Source organism: Neofelis nebulosa, chromosome 18 (genome assembly GCF_028018385.1).
Source record: "Neofelis nebulosa isolate mNeoNeb1 chromosome 18, mNeoNeb1.pri, whole genome shotgun sequence".
NCBI lineage: Eukaryota > Metazoa > Chordata > Mammalia > Carnivora > Felidae > Neofelis > Neofelis nebulosa.
In genome coordinates, this window is record NC_080799.1 from 1,814,774 (window position 1) to 1,836,429 (window position 21,656).

Consider the following 21,656-nt stretch of genomic DNA (forward strand, 5'->3'; position numbering starts at 1 on the left):
TCCTCTGTCGACTCGTTGCTTTGGTATCTTCTAGCACCCGAGACAGACTCGTAGACCGAGCACTCCCAGAGTTCCCTCATGTTAATGGTTAGCGTCTTGCCAGTGTGTGTCACGGGCCTTAGCCAGCTCGGGCTGCTTCACACAACGTCACGGACAGGGGGGCGCAGGCCACAGGGCCTTAGCCAGCTCGGACTGCTTCATGCAACGTCACGGACGGGGGGGGTGCAGGCCACAGGGCATTTGCTTCCACAGTCCCGGAGGCTGGGTGTCCGAAATGCCAGGGCTGGCGGGTAGACTTCTGGTGAGCACCGTCTTCCTGGCTGCAGGTGGCCGCCCCCGTGCTGCGTGCTCACGTGGTGGAGGCCTCGCCCCCCTCTCGCAAGGGCACGGTCCCCTGCCATCTGGGTCCCACTCGGTGAGCCCGTTTAGCCGCTATCACCTCCCGACGACTGCACTCCAGGCGGTTGCACCAGGGGTCAAGGCTTCCACGTGGGAACCTGGGGAGGGCACATGCACTGTGGCACAGACGTTGTGACGTAGGTCATATGCTTTAAATCTGGGGCACCTCCCTCCATGACCACCATCCCCGGAATTACTGCTGCTTCCTACCTAGAGTTACATCTCTCCAGTTTTGCCCCAAATACCTTTGCAGCTGGTTTATCTAAATCAGGAGCAGTGAAGGCCCAGACGCCGTGTTTGGGTGCAATGCCCAGGCTCAGGCTGTGCCCTTTGGGGTAGCGAAGTCACCAGGGCTCCAACCTCGGTGCGTGCGGGCCCATCTGTGTGTGTGTGCACACGGTGCATTTATACGCACGTGTGTATGCACGTGTGCACATACACATGGATGTGCTCGTTTGTGTATTTTTATGCGTGCAAGTGTGGGTGCGTGTGTGTGTGTGAGTTTTATGTGGGTGCACGTGTGTGCACGGATGTTCGCGTATGTGTGTGTGCATATAAAAACAAAGTGCCCCATCCCTCGGTTAAGACTAGACACGTCTCCCACCTGCCCCTGGGCCCACACCCGCCCGAACCTGCTGCTCGGCCCCCTGATTAGGGAAGGCAGGTGTCGATCCCACCTTGAGACGGGGTTCACTGTAGATCGGTTGCAAAGGAAGCCTGGGACCCCCCACCTCCCATCCTCAGCCTAGAGAGGAGGGGGCCGTGCCTCGCCTCGTGCAGGCCGTACCTGCAGCCACAGCCCGGACCGTGGCGAGACAGCAGGCCGAGCCATCTGCAGGCCGTGAGCTGGAACGCTGGCGTCATGCAGACGGCACGAAGGAGCTCTGTGTCCCCGCACACGGGTGGGGCTGGTGCCACCCGAGGCCTCTCCTACGGCGCCCCAGCCGGTTCCCATGGCAGTGGCTAAGGCCCAGCACCTGTGCCCTCCCCGGGTTGAGGCCCTGGGGCCCTGCCCGTGGGCAGCTGGCAGCCGGCCCACCAAGCCAGACCGACCAGAGCTTGGTTCCTGGCTGTGCCGGTCACCCACACCATGGTACTGGGCACGTGACTGGCCACCCTGGGCCTCAGGTGCCCCGTTTCTACACAGAGCCAACAGTGACCTCCCCACAGGGCTGCACGTGTCGGGCGTGGTGGGGACACGGCAGATAGAGCTGCCATTACAAGGAGGACCAAATGCCAGGGGGTGGGGAAAGGAGGCCTCTCACCTCAGTGGGGCTCCTGTACAGGAGCCAGGCTTCTCCCCGGGCTCTTACACTTTCCAGTTGCCGCTGGTCCGGACTCAACGCTTTCAGCTGTGAGTAACGGAATTCTCAGTGAGATTGGTCCAATGTAAACAGGTGTCTGTTGTCTGAGAGTCTGGAGGATGAGCGGACTCGGGGCCATTGTTTAAATGACTCGATGATGCCCACGTCCCTGGCACGTGAATGATGTCTCCCCTTGTGGTCAAAGAGGCTGCCACAGCTCCATAGATCACACCTTCATATAACCACACCTAAACACGGAAGGGAGAGAGGGCTGGCCTTATTTTTTATCTGGGAGAAAAGTCCCTTTGAGAACCTTCCCCAGTAGATGTCACTAAGTCCGTCAATCACCTGCTCTCTCCTGGGCCACTTCCCTACAGAAAAGGGAAAGGAGGACCCTAACCGGCATGGACCAGTCACGACCCATGTCTCCAGGCTGGACACATTGTCACGCAGGGTAACACGGGGGCTTGTTGCACAAGCAGAGGGGTGGCTGTTGGGGAGGGGAGCAGAGTATCGGCCAAACCTCACCACATACTGACTGAGCGCTTGTGCAGGGCACGAAGAGAACGAGACGGACGTAGTCTCTATCCTACGAGGGGCAGGTGGGGAGGGGGTACAGGCTGCTCCCTGCCCCAAGGGGCCTCTCATGGCCACGTGCCAAGTCTGGAGCTGGCGTAGGAAGCATTACTGCCCAAGTCAGGTGTGGCCTCGGCGACAGGGTCCCCGCTGCTCCGGGTCTCATTCCACAGGTGGAAGCAGGTTTGCAGGGCCCAGCGCCTTGCCCGAGGTTCACCGTGAGGAAGTGGGGGCGCAGGAGGGCAGGCCAAACGTTTGTCTCTGGTTTGGACTCTGGCCGCCGTGCTAGGCAGCCCTGTGCCCTACCGACAGCACCCAGAGGCCTCGCTGGCTCACGTGGTGCTTAAACACCTTGTCATCCAGCTAGCGGTCTACCCAGTGGCTCGAGTTATCGGTGTCCCGGTTTCACCGATGAGACAGCAGAGGTCAGCAGCCCAAGGCCACTCGCCAGGGAGCCTGGGCTTGATGCGTGATGCTCTGTTCTTACAGTCACGGGTGACCCGACCTGACGGAAGGTGAGGAAACCCTGTTCTTTCACAGTAGACACGGTAGGACCGGGGAAAGTTCTGGCTGGAAGTTGTCAGAGGTCCCTTCCCCTTCCAACAGCCGAAGTCTTCCACACGAGGTCTTGGGCAAACTCCTGTGTCTCTGTCCCACCCTCCTCTCCTTGCTGGGCCTCGGATGTGCTGAGCTGGCCCCTGCCCCAGGGCCTTGGCCCGTGCTGTTCCCCCAGTTCCTCCTACCTGGCAAGGTCTTCTGCCAGAGCTCGGCACAGCTCTTTCGTTGCCATTCTTTGGGCCTGAGCTTAGATGTTTCCTCCTGTTCCATTTCTACCGCAGCGGATCTAACGCCAGCTGGGTGTGCCGCAGGTCACTTCTGGCACGATCACGCCGAGTTGGCGTCAGACCCCACCGGTTAGGGCCTCCGTCCCCCACAAGATTGTCCCCGTGTCGGAAGCCAGCTGCAGCGGAGTCCCCGGGCCACGTGCGCTTCTGTCCGGCTGACCACAACTTCGGGGGGTCCCGTGGCCCCCCTCAGATTCCACAAGGACCCAGAGCTCAGACTCCCGGCGTGGCCCCTGACTGCAGCAGTGTGCAGATGCTGCTTGCCCTGGCCTGACGTGGGCCGTGGCGTCCTGGGGTTCAGTCTCCGCTCTCCTCGGCTGGAGGCAGGGCCGAGGGGCCCTGGCAGCTGGCTCAGCTGCCGCCTCTGTGTGTCCCCCACAGCGGTGGCTACACGTCGTCGCAAGCCACGCCATCGAAAACGCCGGGAAAGCAGGATTGCCTTCTCCCTCTGCCATCCCTCCGCATCCTGCTAACGCCTCCGGCTCATGAGGTTGGTGTGCGGCCCTAACCAGGGCCTGGGCTCCCGGGAGGCCTCTCCTGCCCCCGCAGAGCTGGGGGGTGGGGCGGGGGCACAGCTATCAGGAATCTCTTTGGCAGATGGGGGGGGGGGCTTGGGGGAAGGGAAAGGCTGTGAGTATTCACACCTTAGTAGTTTGGGGCCTTTCCTGTGAACCGTCTTTAAGAGGCCGCTAGTCTCATCACGATTACTGGTAATAGTGTGAGTGGTCATACTCTGGGTCACTGTCCCCGGCTGGGGAGGGGAGGATGCCCCTGCCCCAGGGGGAGCCCTCCGCCCTGGCTGCAGTGCTGGGAAGTTCAGGTCCCCAGGAACAGCCCCACCCGTGACTGTGGGTGGTACGTAAGTACCTGGGGCCCCTTGGCCCCTGGGTGTGGTGACCCACTCCCCCAAGGTGTCCGGGCCCAGGGACTGGCTTCATCCACCTTCCTGGGCCCTCCTCCCATGGCCAGAAACCTTTCCCCCCATACCACTTGCCTCCAATCACAGACTCTGAGTCTGCTTCTGGGGGTCCAATGTGGGACAGGCCAACAGGGTGGCCCAGTGACGTCTGACCGTCGCTGATGCTGGTTTCCTGCGGCAGGCAGGCCCCCTGAGCGTGAAGCATTTGGTCTCCAAGCTGGGCGCCCCCGCTGGCCTGGACCTGGGTGCCTCGCGGATGGCAGCGGAGGCCGGCGGCCCGGCCCTGAGCGCTCAGACCCTCAGGGAGATGGCCATGAGCACCAAGAGCATCGCTCTCATCGCGGCCACCCGGCGCTCCAAGGCGCAGGACCGCGAGGGTGGCAGCGGCCGCTCCTCCCTCCACCTTCCAGAGGACATGGCCCTGGACTCCAGGGACCCGAGCCCAGCAGACAGGAGGTGGCCCCATGCCAGCCTGGGCCGGGACCGTTCTGCGGAGAAGGCCAGGGGGAAGCTGTCACCCTCCCTCACCTGGAGCATGCAGACGGTGGGTGCACGCTGGCTGGCTCCCAGGGTCCCGGGGTCCAGCTGGGACAGCAGAGCGGGAGCGTCATGGTGGACGGAGGAGGGCCCCAGGTGCAGAGGAGGCAGAGGGAGACCCCCCACACCCCCAGCACCCTTCCTCATCAGAAGCCGCGTGCGTGTCTTCCCTGGGTACCGCCTTCTGATCTCGGGTCCTTCCTTAACGTCACTTCATGAACTCTCAAGTGCCTTCACGGTATTTGCATTTTCACCTTAAGAGGGTACCTTGCTTGGTTCTAACACGTCCACTAAACGGTAACAGGGTCGCGAAGCACTGTCCACTGTGAGGCGTCCCTCTCCTGCCAGAGCCCGGCACCAGGCCTGGGAGCATGGCCCTCCTCCGACACCTGCGGGGGGATGAACTCCTTACGCAGCCCCGTTTCGTGGACACTTAGGTTGTCTGCTCCCTGTTCCATGGCCACGTGGTTGTCTTTCGTTTCTGGTCACTACCCATGATGCTTTGCTGTCCCTCTGTGGGTAGTGCTGTTCATTCCGTTACCTTCTTGGGGTACTGGGCAGTGTTGACCTGTGGAAAGCCTCAGCCCCACGTAGGCAAAATCCAGCACTCAGTAGAGTGCCACACCGACCATGCGCCGACCGCTCACTGACCACACTGACCGCCCACTGACCACACTGGTCACTCGCTGGTCACACCAACCACACTGACCACACCGGCCGCTCACTGACCACACCGACCACTCACTGACCACACTGACCACACCACACCGACCACACTGGCCACCCACTGACCACACTGACCACACCGGCCGCTCACTGACCACACTGGCCGTTCACTGACCACGCTGATCACTCACTGACCACGCTGACCACTCGCTGACCACACTGACCACTCGCTGACCACACCAGCCGCTCACTGACCACGCTGACTGCTCGCTGACCACACTGACCACACTGGTCTCTCACTGACCACACTGACCGCTCACTGACCACGCTGATCACTCACTGACCACACTAACTGCTCACTGACCGCACTGATCACTTGCTGACCACACTGACCACACCGACTGCTCACTGACCACACTGACCGCTTGTTGACCACACTGACCACACCGACTGCCTACTGACCACACTGATCACTCACTGACCACACCGGCCGCTCACTGACCACACTGACCGCTTGTTGACCACACTGACCACACCGACTGCCCACTGACCACACTGATCACTCACTGACCACACCGGCTGCTCACTGACCACGCTGATTACTCACTGACCGCACTGACCACTTGCTGACCACACTGACCACACCGACTGCCCACTGACCGCACTGGCTGCTCACTGACCATACTGACCACACCAACTGCCCACTGACCACATCGGCCGCTCACTGACCACGCTGATCACTCACTGACCACACTGACCGCTCGCTGACCACACTGACCACTCACTGACCACACCAGCCACACTGACCACCCACTGACCACACTGATCAGTCACTGACCACACCGGCCGCTCACTGACCACACTGACCACTCACTGACCACACCGACCACACCGACTGCTCACTGACCACGCTGACCACTCACTGACCACACCGACTGCTCACTGACCACACCGGCCGCTCACTGACAACACTGACCGCTCACTGACCACGCCGATCACTCACTGACCACACTGACTGCTCACTGACCACACTGGCCGCTCACTGACCACACTGACCGCTCACTGACCACGCCGATCGCTCACTGACCACTCACTGACCACACTGACCACTCACTGACCACACCGACCACACCGACCGCTCACTGACCACGCTGATCACTCACTGACCACACCGACCGCTCACTGACCACACCGGCCGCTCACTGACAACACCGACCGCTCACTGACCACGCTGACCACTCACTGACCACACCGACCGCTCACTGACCACACCGACCACACCGACTGCCACTGACCACACCAGCCACTCACTGACCACGCTGATCACTCACTGACCACACTGACCGCTCACGGACCACACCGACCGCTCACTGACCACGCTGATCACTCACTGGCCACACCGACCGCTCACTGACCACACCGGCCGCTCACTGACCACACTGACCGCTCACTGACCACGCCGATCGCTCACTGACCACACTGATCACTCACTGACCACAGTGCCGTGAAGTTCTTTTGCAGGGGGGAGAGGGTGTATTTGGCACAGGTTCCAGCCTGTATGGAAATGGTGTTCCCTTCACGGGGTTTCTTTCTCACCACACTTGGTCACATAAACTGGAGGCAGTGAGCAGGCCTCTCTCTGGGCAGGCTAGTGAGCAGCCGGGGGCCTGGCAGATCTCCTTCGGCCTCTGCCAGCCACAGTGGGCGTTTGCCGATTGCACTGAAACCACTCTGGCGATAGCTCAGTAGGATTAAGGGCAGGACAGCAGCAGGGGGCGGAAGGTGAGTGTATCGGTCAGGGTTCTCCAGACAAACAGAACCAATAGAATGTGTGTGCGTGCAACACAGGCGGACACACGCACACTCGTATGCACGCGCGCGCGCACACACACACACGCACGCACACACACACACACGGGTTTATTACAGTTGGCTCACATAATTTATGGAGGCTGACAAATCCCAGAGCCATGGTTGGCAATTTGGAGACCAGCTCACATCCAAAGGCAGGAAAAAACCCAAAGTCCCAGTCCAAGGGTATCAGGAATAAGGAGTCTCTCTTACTCACAGGAAAGGCAGACTTTCTCTTCTAACCAGGACTTTGACTGATTGGATGAGACCTACCCATACCGCAGAGGACAATCTGCTTACTCGGTCTGTTTTTTCAAAAAACTTTTTTTTAGGTTTTTTCAATGTTTATTTATTTTAAAAAAAAAAATTTTTTTTCAACGTTTTTTATTTTTTGGGACAGAGAGAGACAGAGCATGAACGGGGGAGGGGCAGAGAGAGAGGGAGACACAGAATCGGAAACAGGCTCCAGGCTCCGAGCCATCAGCCCAGAGCCATCAGCCCAGAGCCATCAGCCCAGAGCCTGACGCGGGGCTCGAACTCACGGACCGCGAGATCGTGACCTGGCTGAAGTCGGACGCTTAACCGACTGCGCCACCCAGGCGCCCCTGTTTATTTATTTTTGAGTGAGAGAGAGACAGAGCGTGAGCAGGGGAGAGGCAGAGAGAGAGGGAGACACAGAATCCAAAGCAGGCTCCAGGCTCTGAGCTGTCAGCACAGAGCCTGATGTGGGGCTTGGACCCACAAACTGCAAGATCATGACCTGAGCCGAAGTCGGACACTTAACCGAGTGAGCCACCCAGGCACCCCACTCAGTCTATTTAAACGCTGACCATTTAAACCCCTTCCATTTGTGGGGGGGGGTGGGCACTGAGAGGAGAAAGTGGTGTGTGGGGGGGCAAACAGCAGCCAGGAAAGCATCATTCATTCCTTCACTCCTTCATTCCTTCATTCCTCTTGGGGCTGGAGGAGAGCGTTAGCAGTGATTCTGCTCGTGTTCACTGAGGTGGACGTGTGCCTACAGCGAGCCACCCAGCAGGGGTTTCATCTGTCCATGGCTTCAGCTCCAAGTGACCTTGAGGTGTCACTCCCTCCCCACCCGCACCCCACACCCTGCCCTGCTGTGCGACTGTCCCTGCAGGTGATGGAGAACCCTCAACCCCCCTCCGTGGAGCACGTGGCCAAGAGCCAGCCACCGCCTGCACCCCTGCCGCTAACGAAGTCGTCCGGAAAGAGCTTCCTCCCTGCCGTCTCCACGGCCTCCAAGATAAAGCCCAGCCCCAGTCTCCATGCAGGTACAGAATCCGAAACGGAAACTAACACCCTGGGGTTTTGTGTGCATCTCAAGACTCTGCCCCTCCCGTCAAGGGTGCGTCTTTAGAAAGCATGACGGTCTGGGCTGTCGTCAGTTGTGTGCTCCTGGGTGCAAGTTTCAGGTTTTCAGGGCGGTGAGTGGGTGGGCCAGGGCCGCTGGCTTCGTGGAAAGAAACACTCGCAGAGGCATTCAGTAGGCATTCAGCTTTGCTTCTGCCCGTCTGATGCTCCAGCAGAGTTTAAAACGATGATTAAAACTACGGCCTGCTGCCGCCACTCAGTCTGTCTCTGTACGGGTTTGAACTGCAGCTCCCGTGGCTGTGGTCGCAACACGAGTGAGACACGCTCACGGTGAGAAGTTTGGGATACAGATAGGATTGCCAGTGAGAGAGGAGCCGGGTGGCGCGGGCCCCGTCCAGAGGGGGTCTCCCAGTGGTGTGGCCCCGTGCCCCTATGCTACTGGTTTGTGCGCAGCTACAGCTGTGAGCGCATAAGAAACGACGACCGTCCCCACCTTACAGATGAGGAAACTGAGGCACAGAGGTGCAGGAACTCGCCCGAGGTCACACGGCTGGGAGTGGTGGGCCGGACCCCAGCGCCTAACCGCACCCTAGGCCTTCTAGCTGAGTATTCTTTGCGGGGCAAAGCCCGAGTGTGTTCCAGGGCCTTTGCAGTAGAAGCAGTGTGCACAGCTACGCTCTGGCTGGCTGGTGGGTGTGCACCTTGGCCCCACCCGATTCGTAGCAACGCTCTCCAGCTTTTCAGAAATCTCCGATCTGGAGGACACAGTTCCCATTCCCCTGTGATTCCTCGCAACCGCGTGGGCCTGCGATAACACTTAAAAGAAACACTTAAAAAAGTGTTCTTTACCCATATGGGATTTGCCGCTTTCAAAAGCTTTTACTCAGTTATCTTTCTGTCTACACGCTCGTCAAAGAAGAACACAATCCCAGAGAACACAGCAGCATCAGGCACGGGAACCTTGAAATGCAGGGCTGGGCACGCGCCCTCCACTGTCCTCCCAGCAGGCGGCAGGCGCCCTGGACGCCGGTCCCCAGGTCCTCACTTGGGGGAGGCGCTGTGATGGCACCTGTCTGGGGAGTAACAGGCGTGGGGGCGCCGGGTGGCTCGGGGGGAGGCCTCGCCGTCACGGCTTAGCCAGGAGTGTCACAGCTCCTGTGATGGCCACCCGTCCCCTGGGGACAAGCCCCTCGGAATGTGTCTGTCCAGATGACTTAAAAAGGAGTTTGCTTCCACACCGCTTTGTCATGACCTTGCTAACGCATGCAGAGGTAGGGACAGGAGCACGTTAACGGCATGGCCCGCGCAGCGCTCCTCCTTCTGCTGATTCTGTCTCTGCGCTCTGTCTACATGTTTCCATCCTTCCGTTTGTTATCTGCTTTCCTGGAGAGGGTTCGATAAAGTCTCCAATCATGTCCTTTCACCCATGACTCTTTCAAGAGCTTTCTCTCTGTGATGACAGACTGTTTATGCACGTCACAGCTAGAGAAGTTCAGTGCGGTTCCCTAGAACCGTCTAATGCCCAGGCTGTGTACAAAAGAAAGCAGCCTTTTTCAAACAGAAGTGAGTGCACTGTACCTGGCCCTCTTGGTTGGTGAGAAGGGGGCACAGCCCAAGCCTCCACGTCACGGGGAGGTGCTGAGCCCTGTTTTGTGGGCCCCCAGCCAAAGGCTGGAACCTCTCCTCTCAGCTGTGTTTATAGGAGCCCCGTGGGGCACAGACGGTCTCCTGTCTCCATTGGGTCTCTGTTGCAGGCAAGTTAGAGCCCGTTAGCATCAATGGTCCTTCCAGACCTTCAGATGGGTAAATTGAGTGGAAGTGACATCTCCAGGGCCATGCGGCCGGGGCCGGCACCCCCATGCCCCTCCCGCTGTGCCCAGCTGCCTCTGCCCGGAGAAGGAACACACTTGTCCTTGGCAGGGGTACACGGAGGCCCCGCAGGTAGCTGGGGTAGACTAGGTGTCCCATTTCTCCGGTGGGGGCTGTGCAGGTCTGGGGACAGAGCCTGAGGATCACCACCTGTGGTGTTTGCACAGGCCCAGGCTCCCCTGGGCACCTTCCTTGGGCCCAGAGACCCCCACACTATTTGTTTGTTTGTTTTTAAACAAACTGAGAGCATGAGTGAGGGAGGGGCAGAGAGAGAGAGGGAGACACAGAATCCGAAGCAGCTCCAGGCCCCGAGCTGTCGGCACAGAGCCCGACGCAGGGCTCGAACCCACAGACCACGAGATCATGACCCGAGCTGAAGTCGGACGCCCAACCGATGGAGCCGCCCAGGCGCCCCAGACCCCCACACTTAATGTTATTGCTGGCTCACAGTTTAGGGCACTGGGGTTGCTGGCCCCATACCCATGGCTGATGTCTGGGTGTATCGCGTCTGGATGTGCAGTCATGAGCCACACCCCGTGGGCGTCTGAGGGAGGGAAGAACAGAGAACACTGAGCCGACAGCGGATGGAAGCCAGGAAGGAGTGGACGTGTTGCCTCATTTATCACTCCCGGCAACCCTGTCAAATAGGTTCCTCGCCACAGAGTGATAACGCAGGGGCAGAGCTCACCCCGGCCGTGTCATGCCTGCGGCTGGCGGCCCGGGCCCGAGCCTGTTCCCATCCCCATCCTGGGCCGGGAGCAAGGGAGCTCTTCCCTGGAGCTGTGTGCCAGCCTGTCCAGGGAGCGTGAGACCTGCCCTACAACCTTCCTAAATAGTGGCTGGACTCCTGTAAATGAGGAGCTCTTCCCCCTGAATAGGATCTACTTGACTCACATCTGGAGCAGCTCCGGGCGTCCCCACCTACGGGCGGGGACGCCTGGCAGGTCCCAGGCCACGCGGAGCCCTGCGCCTGGAGTTGCCTGGTGCACCACACCATCGCGCAAGCGCAGCTTCTCCAGGAGAGGAAGGGCTGGAGACAGATGGCTCCCCCCGCCCCGCCTGCAGAGCCTGACTCAGTGGCTGTCGACTTTTCTCAGCGAGGTCCTCCCTGCCTGTGCCGTTTCAGACCGCGACCCCAGTCCGCGTCCCCGCCCGAGGGGCTGTGTATTGAACAATCTTGAATGATCTTGTCTATCGTCTTCCTCCCCGCGCAGTCCGTAGGTTCCCTCAGTGCAGGGATGCTAGTCTCTATGTGCCCAGTAAACACAGCAGGTGCGCAGTAGGGAACAGACGGACAGACGGCCTCCCTGAGGCCAAGGGTTCGGTCGCCGTCGACTGCCGGGCTTGCTGGGTCTCCGGCCTCCTGCTCTCGCTGGGTTCCCTGACGAGCCGTGCCCACCCCACCGTGCCGATCCTGGAGCGTTCTTCACGTCCAACCCACGTTCTTTTAAAATTGCAGTCAAATTCACACGACAAAACTCAGCATTTTCAAGTGTGCAACACTGTGCCATTGGGTACACTGAGTGTTGTGCATCCACACTGCTGTGTGGTTCCAGAACATGTCATTTCCCCTAAAGGAGGTGCTGAGCCCCGGGCCTTGTCCCCCAGCGGGTCTCTACCCTTTCTTATAGACAGACTCAGGGCGTGTGCCTGTGGGTCCCCGCCGTGGCTTGGGTCAGGACAGCATGCTCTATTATGCTGGGTACAGTCCGCCACTCTCAGGCCACCTTCTGTGGCTCACTCGCTGGTGAACGGGCACGTGTGTGGCCACCGCGAGTGGTGCTGCTGTGAACATCCGTGTGCAGGTGTTCGTTTAAGCCTCTGTTTGCGGTTCTCTGGGGTCGTAAAACCTAGGAGCGGATCTGCAGAAAACAAGGCAATCCTGTGTTTAACTTCCTGGGAAATCATCGTCCCATCTTCCCTCACGGCCGCACCGTTGCAGGTGGCCACCGTCAGTCTCCGTCCGCTCCCGTGGGCTCAGTCCAGTGACCTCTGCTGTGAAAGACTTCTTGACGCCCTGTCCCTTCCCCAGCGGGCTGAGCACCATGTCAGGAGCACTGGGGGCCGTGGGGGGTGGGGGGGACGACAGCCAGAGAATACATGGTAGACACGTCAGTGTAAGACGGGTCGGGTGGAGGCAGAGACAGGAAGAGAGTAAAGCTGGTGAACAGGGCAAGCACAGCGCGGTGATGTGAGCTCAGGCCGTGGCGGGGGCTCTGCACGTGGGCGCCCCACCACATCCGGGGGGGACACCCCTTGCCTGCCTGCTTCCTCGCCTGTCTGAGGAGGCTCTGCTCGGCCAACCCGGGAGACCCTCCGCATTGCGGGGTCACGGCTGGCTCAGAGCAAACGGGGAGGAAAAGGAGAGGAGAGCGTGGTTGCTGGGGAAGGAAAGGAATCAGAGCCGGAAGAAAGAACATTCTGGAAAGGACGGAGCTTGGGTATCGATGAGAAACAAACGAGGTACCCTCAGTACTCAGTCCGCTGCGCCCATCACTCGGCCTTTATTTTCATGGACCGGGATTCATGGGGCGGTCCCTAAAATCACGTCCTTTCCTCTTTCACTCACCGTTTAGATGAGAAGGTGCTGCGGATGCCTGAGGTCACCTTCACCCTCCCCAGCGCCACGTGGCAGGGCAGCCCGGGCCCCCGCAGGACCCCGCTCGCACCCCGGGACATCCGAGGTCAGTGCCTGCCCCGCCCCCGCCTGCGGATCGCCCTGTCCCTGTGCACGCACACCCTGTGGCCACTCGCCACAGGCCCCTGCCACACGCTCAGCAGCCACGCTTGCCCGGTGGATACTTAGTGGGACAGCCGGCACAGGCCTAGATCGTGAGCGAAACCACACCACCCTGGGGCTTTCATCCCAAAACTGCAGTGCTGTTTCGTTTAACTGATAGTGAAGCGAGACAACCTTCCAGGAAAGTTGTGCTCATTTTGCACACTTGCCCCCGGTATCGGGAGTGCGTTTTACCGTAACGTGGCTGGGCCTGGACATTAACCGCAAAACACAAGACACGGTTTTGCCAGCCTGCCCGTCCCCCCACCCCCACTTCCTCTGTTCCTGGGTCTTGAAGCCACGGATGCTGAATCTCGGAGACGAGTTGAGCCGCGTCAGCCTCCGCGTTCACTTAATCCTCAGCCCAACCCGCGAATGGCTTGTGTTGCCTGAACCCTTTCTGGGAACAGGAAAGTCTCTCTGGCCACACTGACACCATTTTCTCACCGCCCACCCCCCCCCCCCGCCCCGCCCCGAGCCAACGCACAGCCAAGTTGTCGGGAAGGATGGCTCTCCGTCAACAATAGGCCAAAAGCCACCAAGGGGGAGAAGTGCTTCCTCGGGCCCAACTTTAGTCCCCCTACCTGGACCTTTAACCTGCTCCCTGCTGCCACTGTGTCCGAGCAGGTTAAGACCTTCCCATCATTATGCCCTTCTTTTCAAGGGCTCTCGGGGCATGTGTTTGCTGGCTGTGTCCTTGGGGCCAGAAGCTCCCAGACCAGAGCAGGCTGAGTAATGGCCAGTGGTACAGGCCAGTTTAAATGACGAGTCTTTAAACGGGAGGGGTGGGAGGCGTTCCCCGAGGGCTGTCCCATCCTAACTGCACGTGTCCCTTGCGGCGGCGAGCAGGTAGCTCAGGGAGGTCCTGGCGACAGGCCTGCGTTACCAGAGCGTGCGGGGAGGTGGAGCCCCAGGTTAGGGAGGCACAGTCCCACGGGGCCCAGAAGGGGCCGGGCATGGGCGGAGCTGAAGGAGGGGGAGTGCCTGCATGGGTCCCTGACTGAGGGTGGCCAGTGGGCGGGGCATCCATACCGGCCAGGGACCCAGCCATCGGGACTCTGGCTTCGCTGGAGTCGGCCTTGACCACGGGCTAAAGTCTCCCCACCCCTCCAGGATCTACAGAGAGTGGAAGCCGACGCCACAGCCCGGTGCCCCCCAGCACCCCTTGCAAGCACCGGGGCAGCACCAAGAGGCCAAGGAGGCCACAGTGAGGAGGTCAGCGGGCAGGCCCGGCACACGGGGGAAGGCCAGAGAGGCTGGCCCCAGACCCAGGGCTCTCTCTGCCTCAGAGGTGGATTCGAGAGACGAGGCCCCAGCAGGGACCAGCCAGCCCCAGCGTCCCTCAGCCCTTTGCAATCGGCGGGTGCCTCACCAGCCACCTTTGGAGGAAGGGCCACTGATGGAACTTCAGAACCCTTCTCGAGGACACCGCGTGGGGAGCCTCAGGCATCTTTTGGGTCATTCCCAGTTGTGGGTGCTTTTCCCAGGATCGCTCCACCCCACAGTTTCTGCCCTGGGAGAATGCTTTCGCTCTTCACCTGATTGGGTGAGGCCCACCCACGCTGTGGCGGGCCCTCTGCCGAACTCCTTACTGATGTAAATGCTAATCTCACCTGAAAAACACCTTCACAGCACCGTGCGTGCTGGTGTTTGACCCATCACCTAGGTACTGTGGCTTGGGCAGCTTGACGCACAGAATTAACCCTCACACCTCACGATTGGCCGGCAGGCAGGGTGACACTCTCCCATCCCCACGTATATGTAGGCTCCGGAATGAGCCAGCGTCGGGGAAGCACGAGAACATCCCGCATTCCCGTGACCCACCCGTCCCCTCACTGTGTTCTGATGTCCCTGTCCACACCCCACTGTGTGGAGGACACTGTGGTGGACGGCTGGGATGAGGCAGCTTTGCAGGGTACGTGGAAGGAGCCGCGTAAACCGGGGACGCAGAAACCAAGGTCCTAACCTTTCATCAAGACAGGAAGACAAGGTCACAGGGAGACTGAGCGCCGTCCGTGAGCTGTGTCGCCACCTTCCCTGGCTGTGCTTTTGGCACCTGCTGTGGTTTCCGGGCCCGTGCCCGCATCTCAGGCTCTCGGGGGCACCCCTGCAGGACGTGGGGACGAAAGCCCCCTCCCTCACGGCGGGAGCCACCCCCCGGGCGAAGCAGCAGGCGGAGCCCGTGGAGCCCGGGAGTCGGCCTGTCGCACATCAGGGGCGGGAGGTGTGGGCGGTGTTGTGGCCTCGTGGCCCGGGTGAGCAGCCGGGTGCCTCGGACTCACGTGTGTCCGGCACGTGCCGAACACCCTGTCAATGTGCCGGCTGCACGGCTGGACGCCACGGCCGGGCCCCCTCTTGGCGTAAGACCGCTGTCGGGGAGGACGTGCTAGGGGCTTTGTTGAAGCCGTGCTGTCCTTTCTGGGCCTTCTGGAGGACGGTGGGAGGTCGGTCCCGTCTGTCTTGGGGAGCCGTGCTGCCTGCTCCGTGCAGACCTGTCGCGGGCACTGTCTGATGCCCGTGTCCCTCACCGGGGGAGAGGCTGAGCCTGGGGGGCAAGGAGACTTCTGTTCTCCTGCCTTGGTCCCAGATCCTGGGTGGGGCAGGGATTACTGGTCGTCCCCTGTATCTGCTCGCTTTCCGCCATGATAATAGAACCCCCAATTTTTAGCTAGTCGCACGGCTCCCAAAATAAAGGACCGTATCTCCCAGCCTCCTTTGCAGCTGCCTGTGGCCATGTGACTAAGTTCTGACCGATGGCATATAAGCCAGAAGCAGCTGCTTCCAGGAGTCTCTAGCACAAAGGATAATTAGCATACTCCTCGTGCCTCTTTTCTTCACTTCCTGGAATCCTACTACCTGAAATCCGAATGTGATGGCTGGAGCCCCGGCCACCATTTTGAGGCCATGAGGACAAAGTCCATGCCTTGAGGAGGATGGAGTGGGAAGCTGGAGGGAGCCTTGGTGTACAAGGTGCAGGGATGCTTCTCAGCCTTGTTACATCCTATCCCCAGATTTTAATTTGAGAGAGAAATGAATGTCTATCTGAAGCCTCTGCGGTTTGGTAACCCTCATCTTAACTGATAGATGGGGGGGGGGGGGGAGCCCAGGCAGTTGGCAAGTAGTGGCTGGAGAAGTCTCTGGTACTTTTGTGGAGTGACAGCAGGAAATTAGAAATGGCAGTATGGTGGGACAAGCTGTGGGGGTCAGGTATGGCCCGCAAACTGATCCTTGGCTGGTGGGAGAGTACAGGAGAAACTCCCAATCTTTTTATACCCTGTCTTGAGCTGGGTGAAAAAGTTGTCCACAAGGATCTCTGGTGGATCTCGGGGGTGGGGTGCTTTGCAAGGAGGCTCTGGACTGACCCGTGCACCTGAGAGAGGGCTGAGGACACACTTACATCTGGGAGGGGGGCGGTCCCAGCCTCATGGGGGGTATATTAGGGGTCTCCAGCAAAACAGAACCACTGGGGTGTGTGTGTGTGTGTATTTAGGGAACTGGCTCATCCGATCAGGAAGGCTGGCAAGTCCAGAATCTGTGGGCTGGGCCAGTAGGCAGGAGAGCCAGGGAGGGGCCTGGGTGCAGAAGTCCCTCTTGCTCAGGGAAGGTCAGCCTTTTGTTTTATTTGGGCCTTCAGAGGATTGGATGAAGCCGCCCCACATTATGAAGGGTCATCTCTTGACTCAGTGTCTACTGATTTAAATGTTAATCTCACCCCAAAACACCGCCACAGAAACATCCAGAATAATGTGTGACTGCATATCTGGGCGCCGTGGCCCAGCCAGGTAGACACATAGCATCAGTAATCCCAGGGGATATACCCAAGGGCTGGAGAGCCCAACACAGGACCAGGAAGACCCAAGGTGGAGAGATTCACGCCCCCTCTGTGCCAGCCACCATGATACTGAGCTCGGGATCGACCCAGGTGGCTGGAACTGGGGGAGGACCTTGAATTTGACCCAGTTTGAACCCAGAATGACTGATGAAAATTACACAGGCATCTGAGTAGTACACAAGGGTCCCTCTTTGGGCGCGTCGGAGGTCACGCGACTGTGGAATTTGCACCTGTGACCTGAAGACCACACTGGGATCTCACTGCTTAAAAAAGAGAAACCTGTATAAAACGCGCGATAGAAACATCCTCCCCAACCTCGTGCCACCTCGGAGGTGAGTCCTCTTTAATGATTGGGTGCGTGCTCTTCCCGGTTTCCCCACAAAATAACCCAAATTAAAAAGCGTCTTGGCTTACTTGACTTACCAGACGAGGGCACGGGCGGCTTCCTTGGGAGGTGACACCACGGGGTGGGGAGGACGGGCCACCATGGGAGAGCACCACCGTGGCGCAGCTGCAGGCAGCGGGAAGGAGAGTCTGCTGGGACCCCGGAATCAACCCCCCAGGGCCCGTGGGGGGGTCCTGGGGGCACCGGCCCTGCGTTAGGCTGTGTTTGCAAGCAGGCCAAGCCTCCTGGCCTGTCCCCAGCAGAGGAGGAGCCCCAGGGAAGGGAGTGGAAATTCTGTTGCGGAACTCAGACCAAAGTGCATTTCAGCCCCCTCGGATCTGTCCACAGGCTGTGGCTGAGCCGGGCCTGGGGGCCACAGGCATCTGGGACAAAGCCATCCTTCACACACACTCAGGTATGCACATGTGTGTGCACACATACCCACTTGTGCACACACCCACACACACCTGCACACCGCTCGCTCACCTCCCTGCTGTCGCCCACGCTGTCCTCAGTGCTTGGAACCTTTCTGCTTCTGGTTCTCACCCAAGAGCCTCCTTTCCTTCCCTGAAGGGCCAGATACTCAGAGCGTCCTCTGTCCCCGCACCAACCCACCAGGTGACGACTGCCTTTCTGCACGTGTCCGCACTGCTGCCCCTTCGGCACCTGGGACCAGGCCCTGCCCGACGAGTCTGTGTCCTGCCTGGCCCAGAGCAGGTGCCTGGGGATGGCTGCGGAATGAGCAGACGAGTGATGGGCGGGTGCGGGCGCTGCACTGGCGGCCGGAGGCACGGAGCCGGGGCCCTGGCCTGCGGCATCCGTGTGCGGTGGGAGTCCGCGGGGTGCACTGTGAGCCGTACCGATGTGCACACGCACACTGTGGCCAGCCGAGGGGACGCGGGCGCTGAAACTAACAGGATGTCAAACGAGGGTGCGGGAAGCTTTACCCAGCACCTAGCCTCACTGCAAGCCTCTGTCACCAGCCTGCGGCCCAGGGAGGTGTAGCACCGGCTTGATTACTCACCCTCGGTGGCCGAGCTGCGATTTGAGCCCAGGGTGTGCGGCCTCCTCCCTTGTCACCCCCGGAAGCCAGGCGGGATATGCCGGGCAACAGGGAGTCACGGCATGTTCGTGAGCAGGGGACAAACCCGACTGTGTCTCACTGTTGCCTCGTGCCTGGTGCCTCGCAGCTGCTCGGCGAAGGTGGGCTGAAAGCTGATGGGTGACGGATGAGACTGCTGGAGAAAGAGTCCTTCAATGTTACAAAACCTTGTGAGACTCGGGTCGATGTATATGTGTGTATCTGCACACTTACGTGTCTACACTCGCCCGTATGTGTTTCGTGGAACAGCCTCGGAAGGAAACCCTGGAAACAGGTCACACGGAGGGACTTGAGGGGGGAAGTAGGCAGGACACCCCTGTCCATTGTATACGTTTTCTACCTATTTGGATTTTTACCCCGTTCCTGCATGACTTAACGTGAAAAAAAAAAAAAAAAAAGGAATTATTTTAATTTTTTTTTTCAACTTTTTTTATTTATTTTTGGGACAGAGAGAGACAGAGCATGAACGGGGGAGGGGCAGAGAGAGAGGGAGACACAGAATCGGAAACAGGCTCCAGGCTCCGAGCCGTCAGCCCAGAGCCCGGCACGGGGCTCGAACTCACGGACCGCGAGATCGTGACCTGGCTGAAGTCGGACGCTCAACCGACTGCGCCACCCAGGCGCCCCAAGGAATTATTTTAAAACCAGTGGTAGTTCCATTATACCCTGGTGTGGGCAGCTCTCTGTAATATACCAACTGAGAGAAAAAGGTTCAGAACAGTAAGTATAATATGCATTTATGTCTATTTGGCGACAATTATATAACTTATGCAAATGTGGTAGATGGGAATGATTCCTTGCAGAATTCCCAAGCCACAAAGACAAAACCCGGAGCTGTGTTTGCAAAGCCAGAGCCACTGGTCAGAGGCGTCACGGGGCTGGGAGGAAGTGCCGGGACTTACCCCTCGCAAAGGACTCTTTGTTCCACAGACAGACCCGCCCCAAGTTTCTGGGGCTGGTGAGTCCTCAGAGCCCCCGTCAGGGCCGCGCGTGCACCTGCGTGAGGAGCAGGCCGGCCGGGGTCTGCTCCACGGGGCCCCCTCCCGGGAAGGGAGGGAGCTTGGGGCTGCCCGCGACTAAGCCGCCCTCCCTGGAAGGTTTGCTCTGAGGCCCAGAGGGTCAGCTTTCTCCTCTGTCTGCAGCTGGAGGTCCAGATCGTGCCGGGTACCAGGTGGGGAAGGGAGGAAAGCTGGAATCCAGGGAGGGGGGGCATAGAGAGGGGCGGGACGGAGCCCCGGGCAGGCACGGATGCCCCAAGGTCCGGTGCAGACAGACCCCCCCCCTGCCCCGCCCCCAATGGATCAAATAGATGAAGGAATTAAGTCATTCAGGAAGTAGTTTACCCCCTGCCTAAACCCTTAGTGACTCCCGCTCACTCTCAAGACCAAGCCTCAGGACGTTGTCCTGGCCTCCATGAGGCTCCTCTCTCTCCAGCCCTGCCTGTCCCCCTGCTTACTCTTTGGACACTTGTGGATTTATCCAGCACCGACCACGTGGCAGGCACTAGATGCACAGGACCCAGCTGCCACCGGGCAGACACGTGCCGAGCCGACCCTCATGGAGCCCACGTTCTAAAGAAGGTGGGGCCAGAGAATGAATGGTAAGCCCTCTGATGAAAACGAGCCGCAGGGGCAGAGTGCTGGGGGAGAGGCTGGTCAAGGAAAGCCTCCTGGAGGAGGTGCAGCCTAGGTGGAGAGCGGAGCACCGGGCAAAGGCCCTGGGGCAGACTGGTGCTGTTGGCTCTGATAAGGTAATTCTGTAAACATCAGAACCCCGAGCTGGACTTGGGAGGTGCTATGGCCTCAATGCTTGTGTCCCCCTAGAATTCATATTTTGAAATCCTGACCCCCAGCGATGATGGTATTGGGAGGTGGGGCCTCTGGGAGGTGCTTAGGTCATGAGGGAGGAGCCCTCAATGGTTAGGACCAGTGCCTTTACAGAAGAGGCTCCAGGGAGCTCCCCAGTCCTCTCCACCATGTGGGGACAAGACGAGAGGGCGCTGCCCGCGAACTGGGAAGAGGGCCTTCCCCAGAATGTGGCCACGCGGCACCTTGATTTTGGACGTCCAGCCTGCAGGACTGTGCGTAACACACGTCTGTTATTTACAAGCGCCCTGGTCTGCGGGATCGTGTTATAGGAGCCAGAACGGACTAAGCTAGGAAAGCAGCAAAGGAGGGCCCCGGGCAGAGATGTGAGCGTTCCGGCAACTCTAAGAGAACCAGCAGGTCCTGTCGAGGCCTGGAGCCTGACAGAGGGCACATGAAGACTTCTGAACGGCCCCGCCTGCCTGCAGCGTGGACGCTGCCCAGTGACTCGCCCGGGGTCCTGGCGTCTTGTATGGGGCAGAGGCTGGATCTGCCAACGCGGGGGCCTGGCTGGAAACAGCCCGTGCTCACTACTGTGTTGTTCCGAGGCTTTGTTGCGAGAGGAGAGGGATGTGGGGGAGCACGTCTCCGACCCGGAGACAGATGGGCAGGGAAGGAGAGCCCGTTGGGGAGCGTCCTGCAGAAGAGGGGCACACAGTCTGGGTGGCCCAGAGGAGCGAGCTGGGAGGTGTGCAAGCAGGGACCGGCCCCTCATATGGGTGGCGGAAGCCATGGGGTGGCAGGGCGTTTGACATCTCTCTGGCTTCCTCCTGAGAGCCGGTGGGCACTCACTCCCTGAGCTGGCTTGCCCTTTCTGATTTTGCACACATTAGCCTGTGTGGGGACCATGAGGGCTCGGGTACAACTCAGACGGGGACTTCCCTCCCTCCAGGGGTCCCCAGCCTTCCTGTCCACACCCCAGGGTAGCCCTTAGCAGGTGGAGTTGGGGGGCTGGGTTTCACCCTTCCAGTGCTCCTCAGACTCCGTGAGCTAGAACCAGGAGCCCCTTGCCTCGGCCCTCCAGGGTCCCCTTTCCTTCTCTGCTGCCTCTTGAATGAAACGTAGCCTCTGTGGCATCTGTCCCGTATCGGTGATCGCAGCGACCAGGAGGGCGAAGCTGAAGGCGTCAGAGAGGGTTTGCCAGGACCCGGTCTGGGGTGAGGTGCATCGGGCTTGGCAGACCCCTAGCGCGCTGGCAGCCTCTGACATCACTTTCCATGGTCCCGCCTCCAGCCAGCACCTCTTTCTCCAAGTTCAAGACGCAGGCATCCTCCTGTCTCCCCCGCAGCTGTGCTGTGCGGCAGGTGTTTCTGGCTGTGCACACTCAAAGCCAAGTTCACAGCATTTGTGCCCCCAGATGTTCTTCAGCATCTCCTACCTCTGGTGCAGCACACC

General features: G+C 59.7%; 1 protein-coding gene across 3 annotated transcripts in view; it reads left to right on the forward strand.

Moving 5' to 3' along the window:
• Positions 1 to 15,785, forward strand: part of LOC131500924 (kinesin-like protein KIF19) — a 40,910-nt gene extending 25,125 nt beyond the window's left edge. For all 3 annotated transcript variants that reach the window (XM_058710521.1, XM_058710522.1, XM_058710524.1), the window contains 5 exons: positions 3,506 to 3,614; positions 4,225 to 4,587; positions 8,236 to 8,389; positions 12,875 to 12,982; positions 14,191 to 15,785. In XM_058710521.1, coding sequence (XP_058566504.1) covers positions 3,506 to 3,614; positions 4,225 to 4,587; positions 8,236 to 8,389; positions 12,875 to 12,982; positions 14,191 to 14,288 — 832 coding nt within the window. In that variant the 3' untranslated portion in view covers positions 14,289 to 15,785. The remainder of the gene's footprint in view (positions 1 to 3,505; positions 3,615 to 4,224; positions 4,588 to 8,235; positions 8,390 to 12,874; positions 12,983 to 14,190) is intronic.
• The last annotated feature ends 5,871 nt before the right edge of the window (positions 15,786 to 21,656 follow it).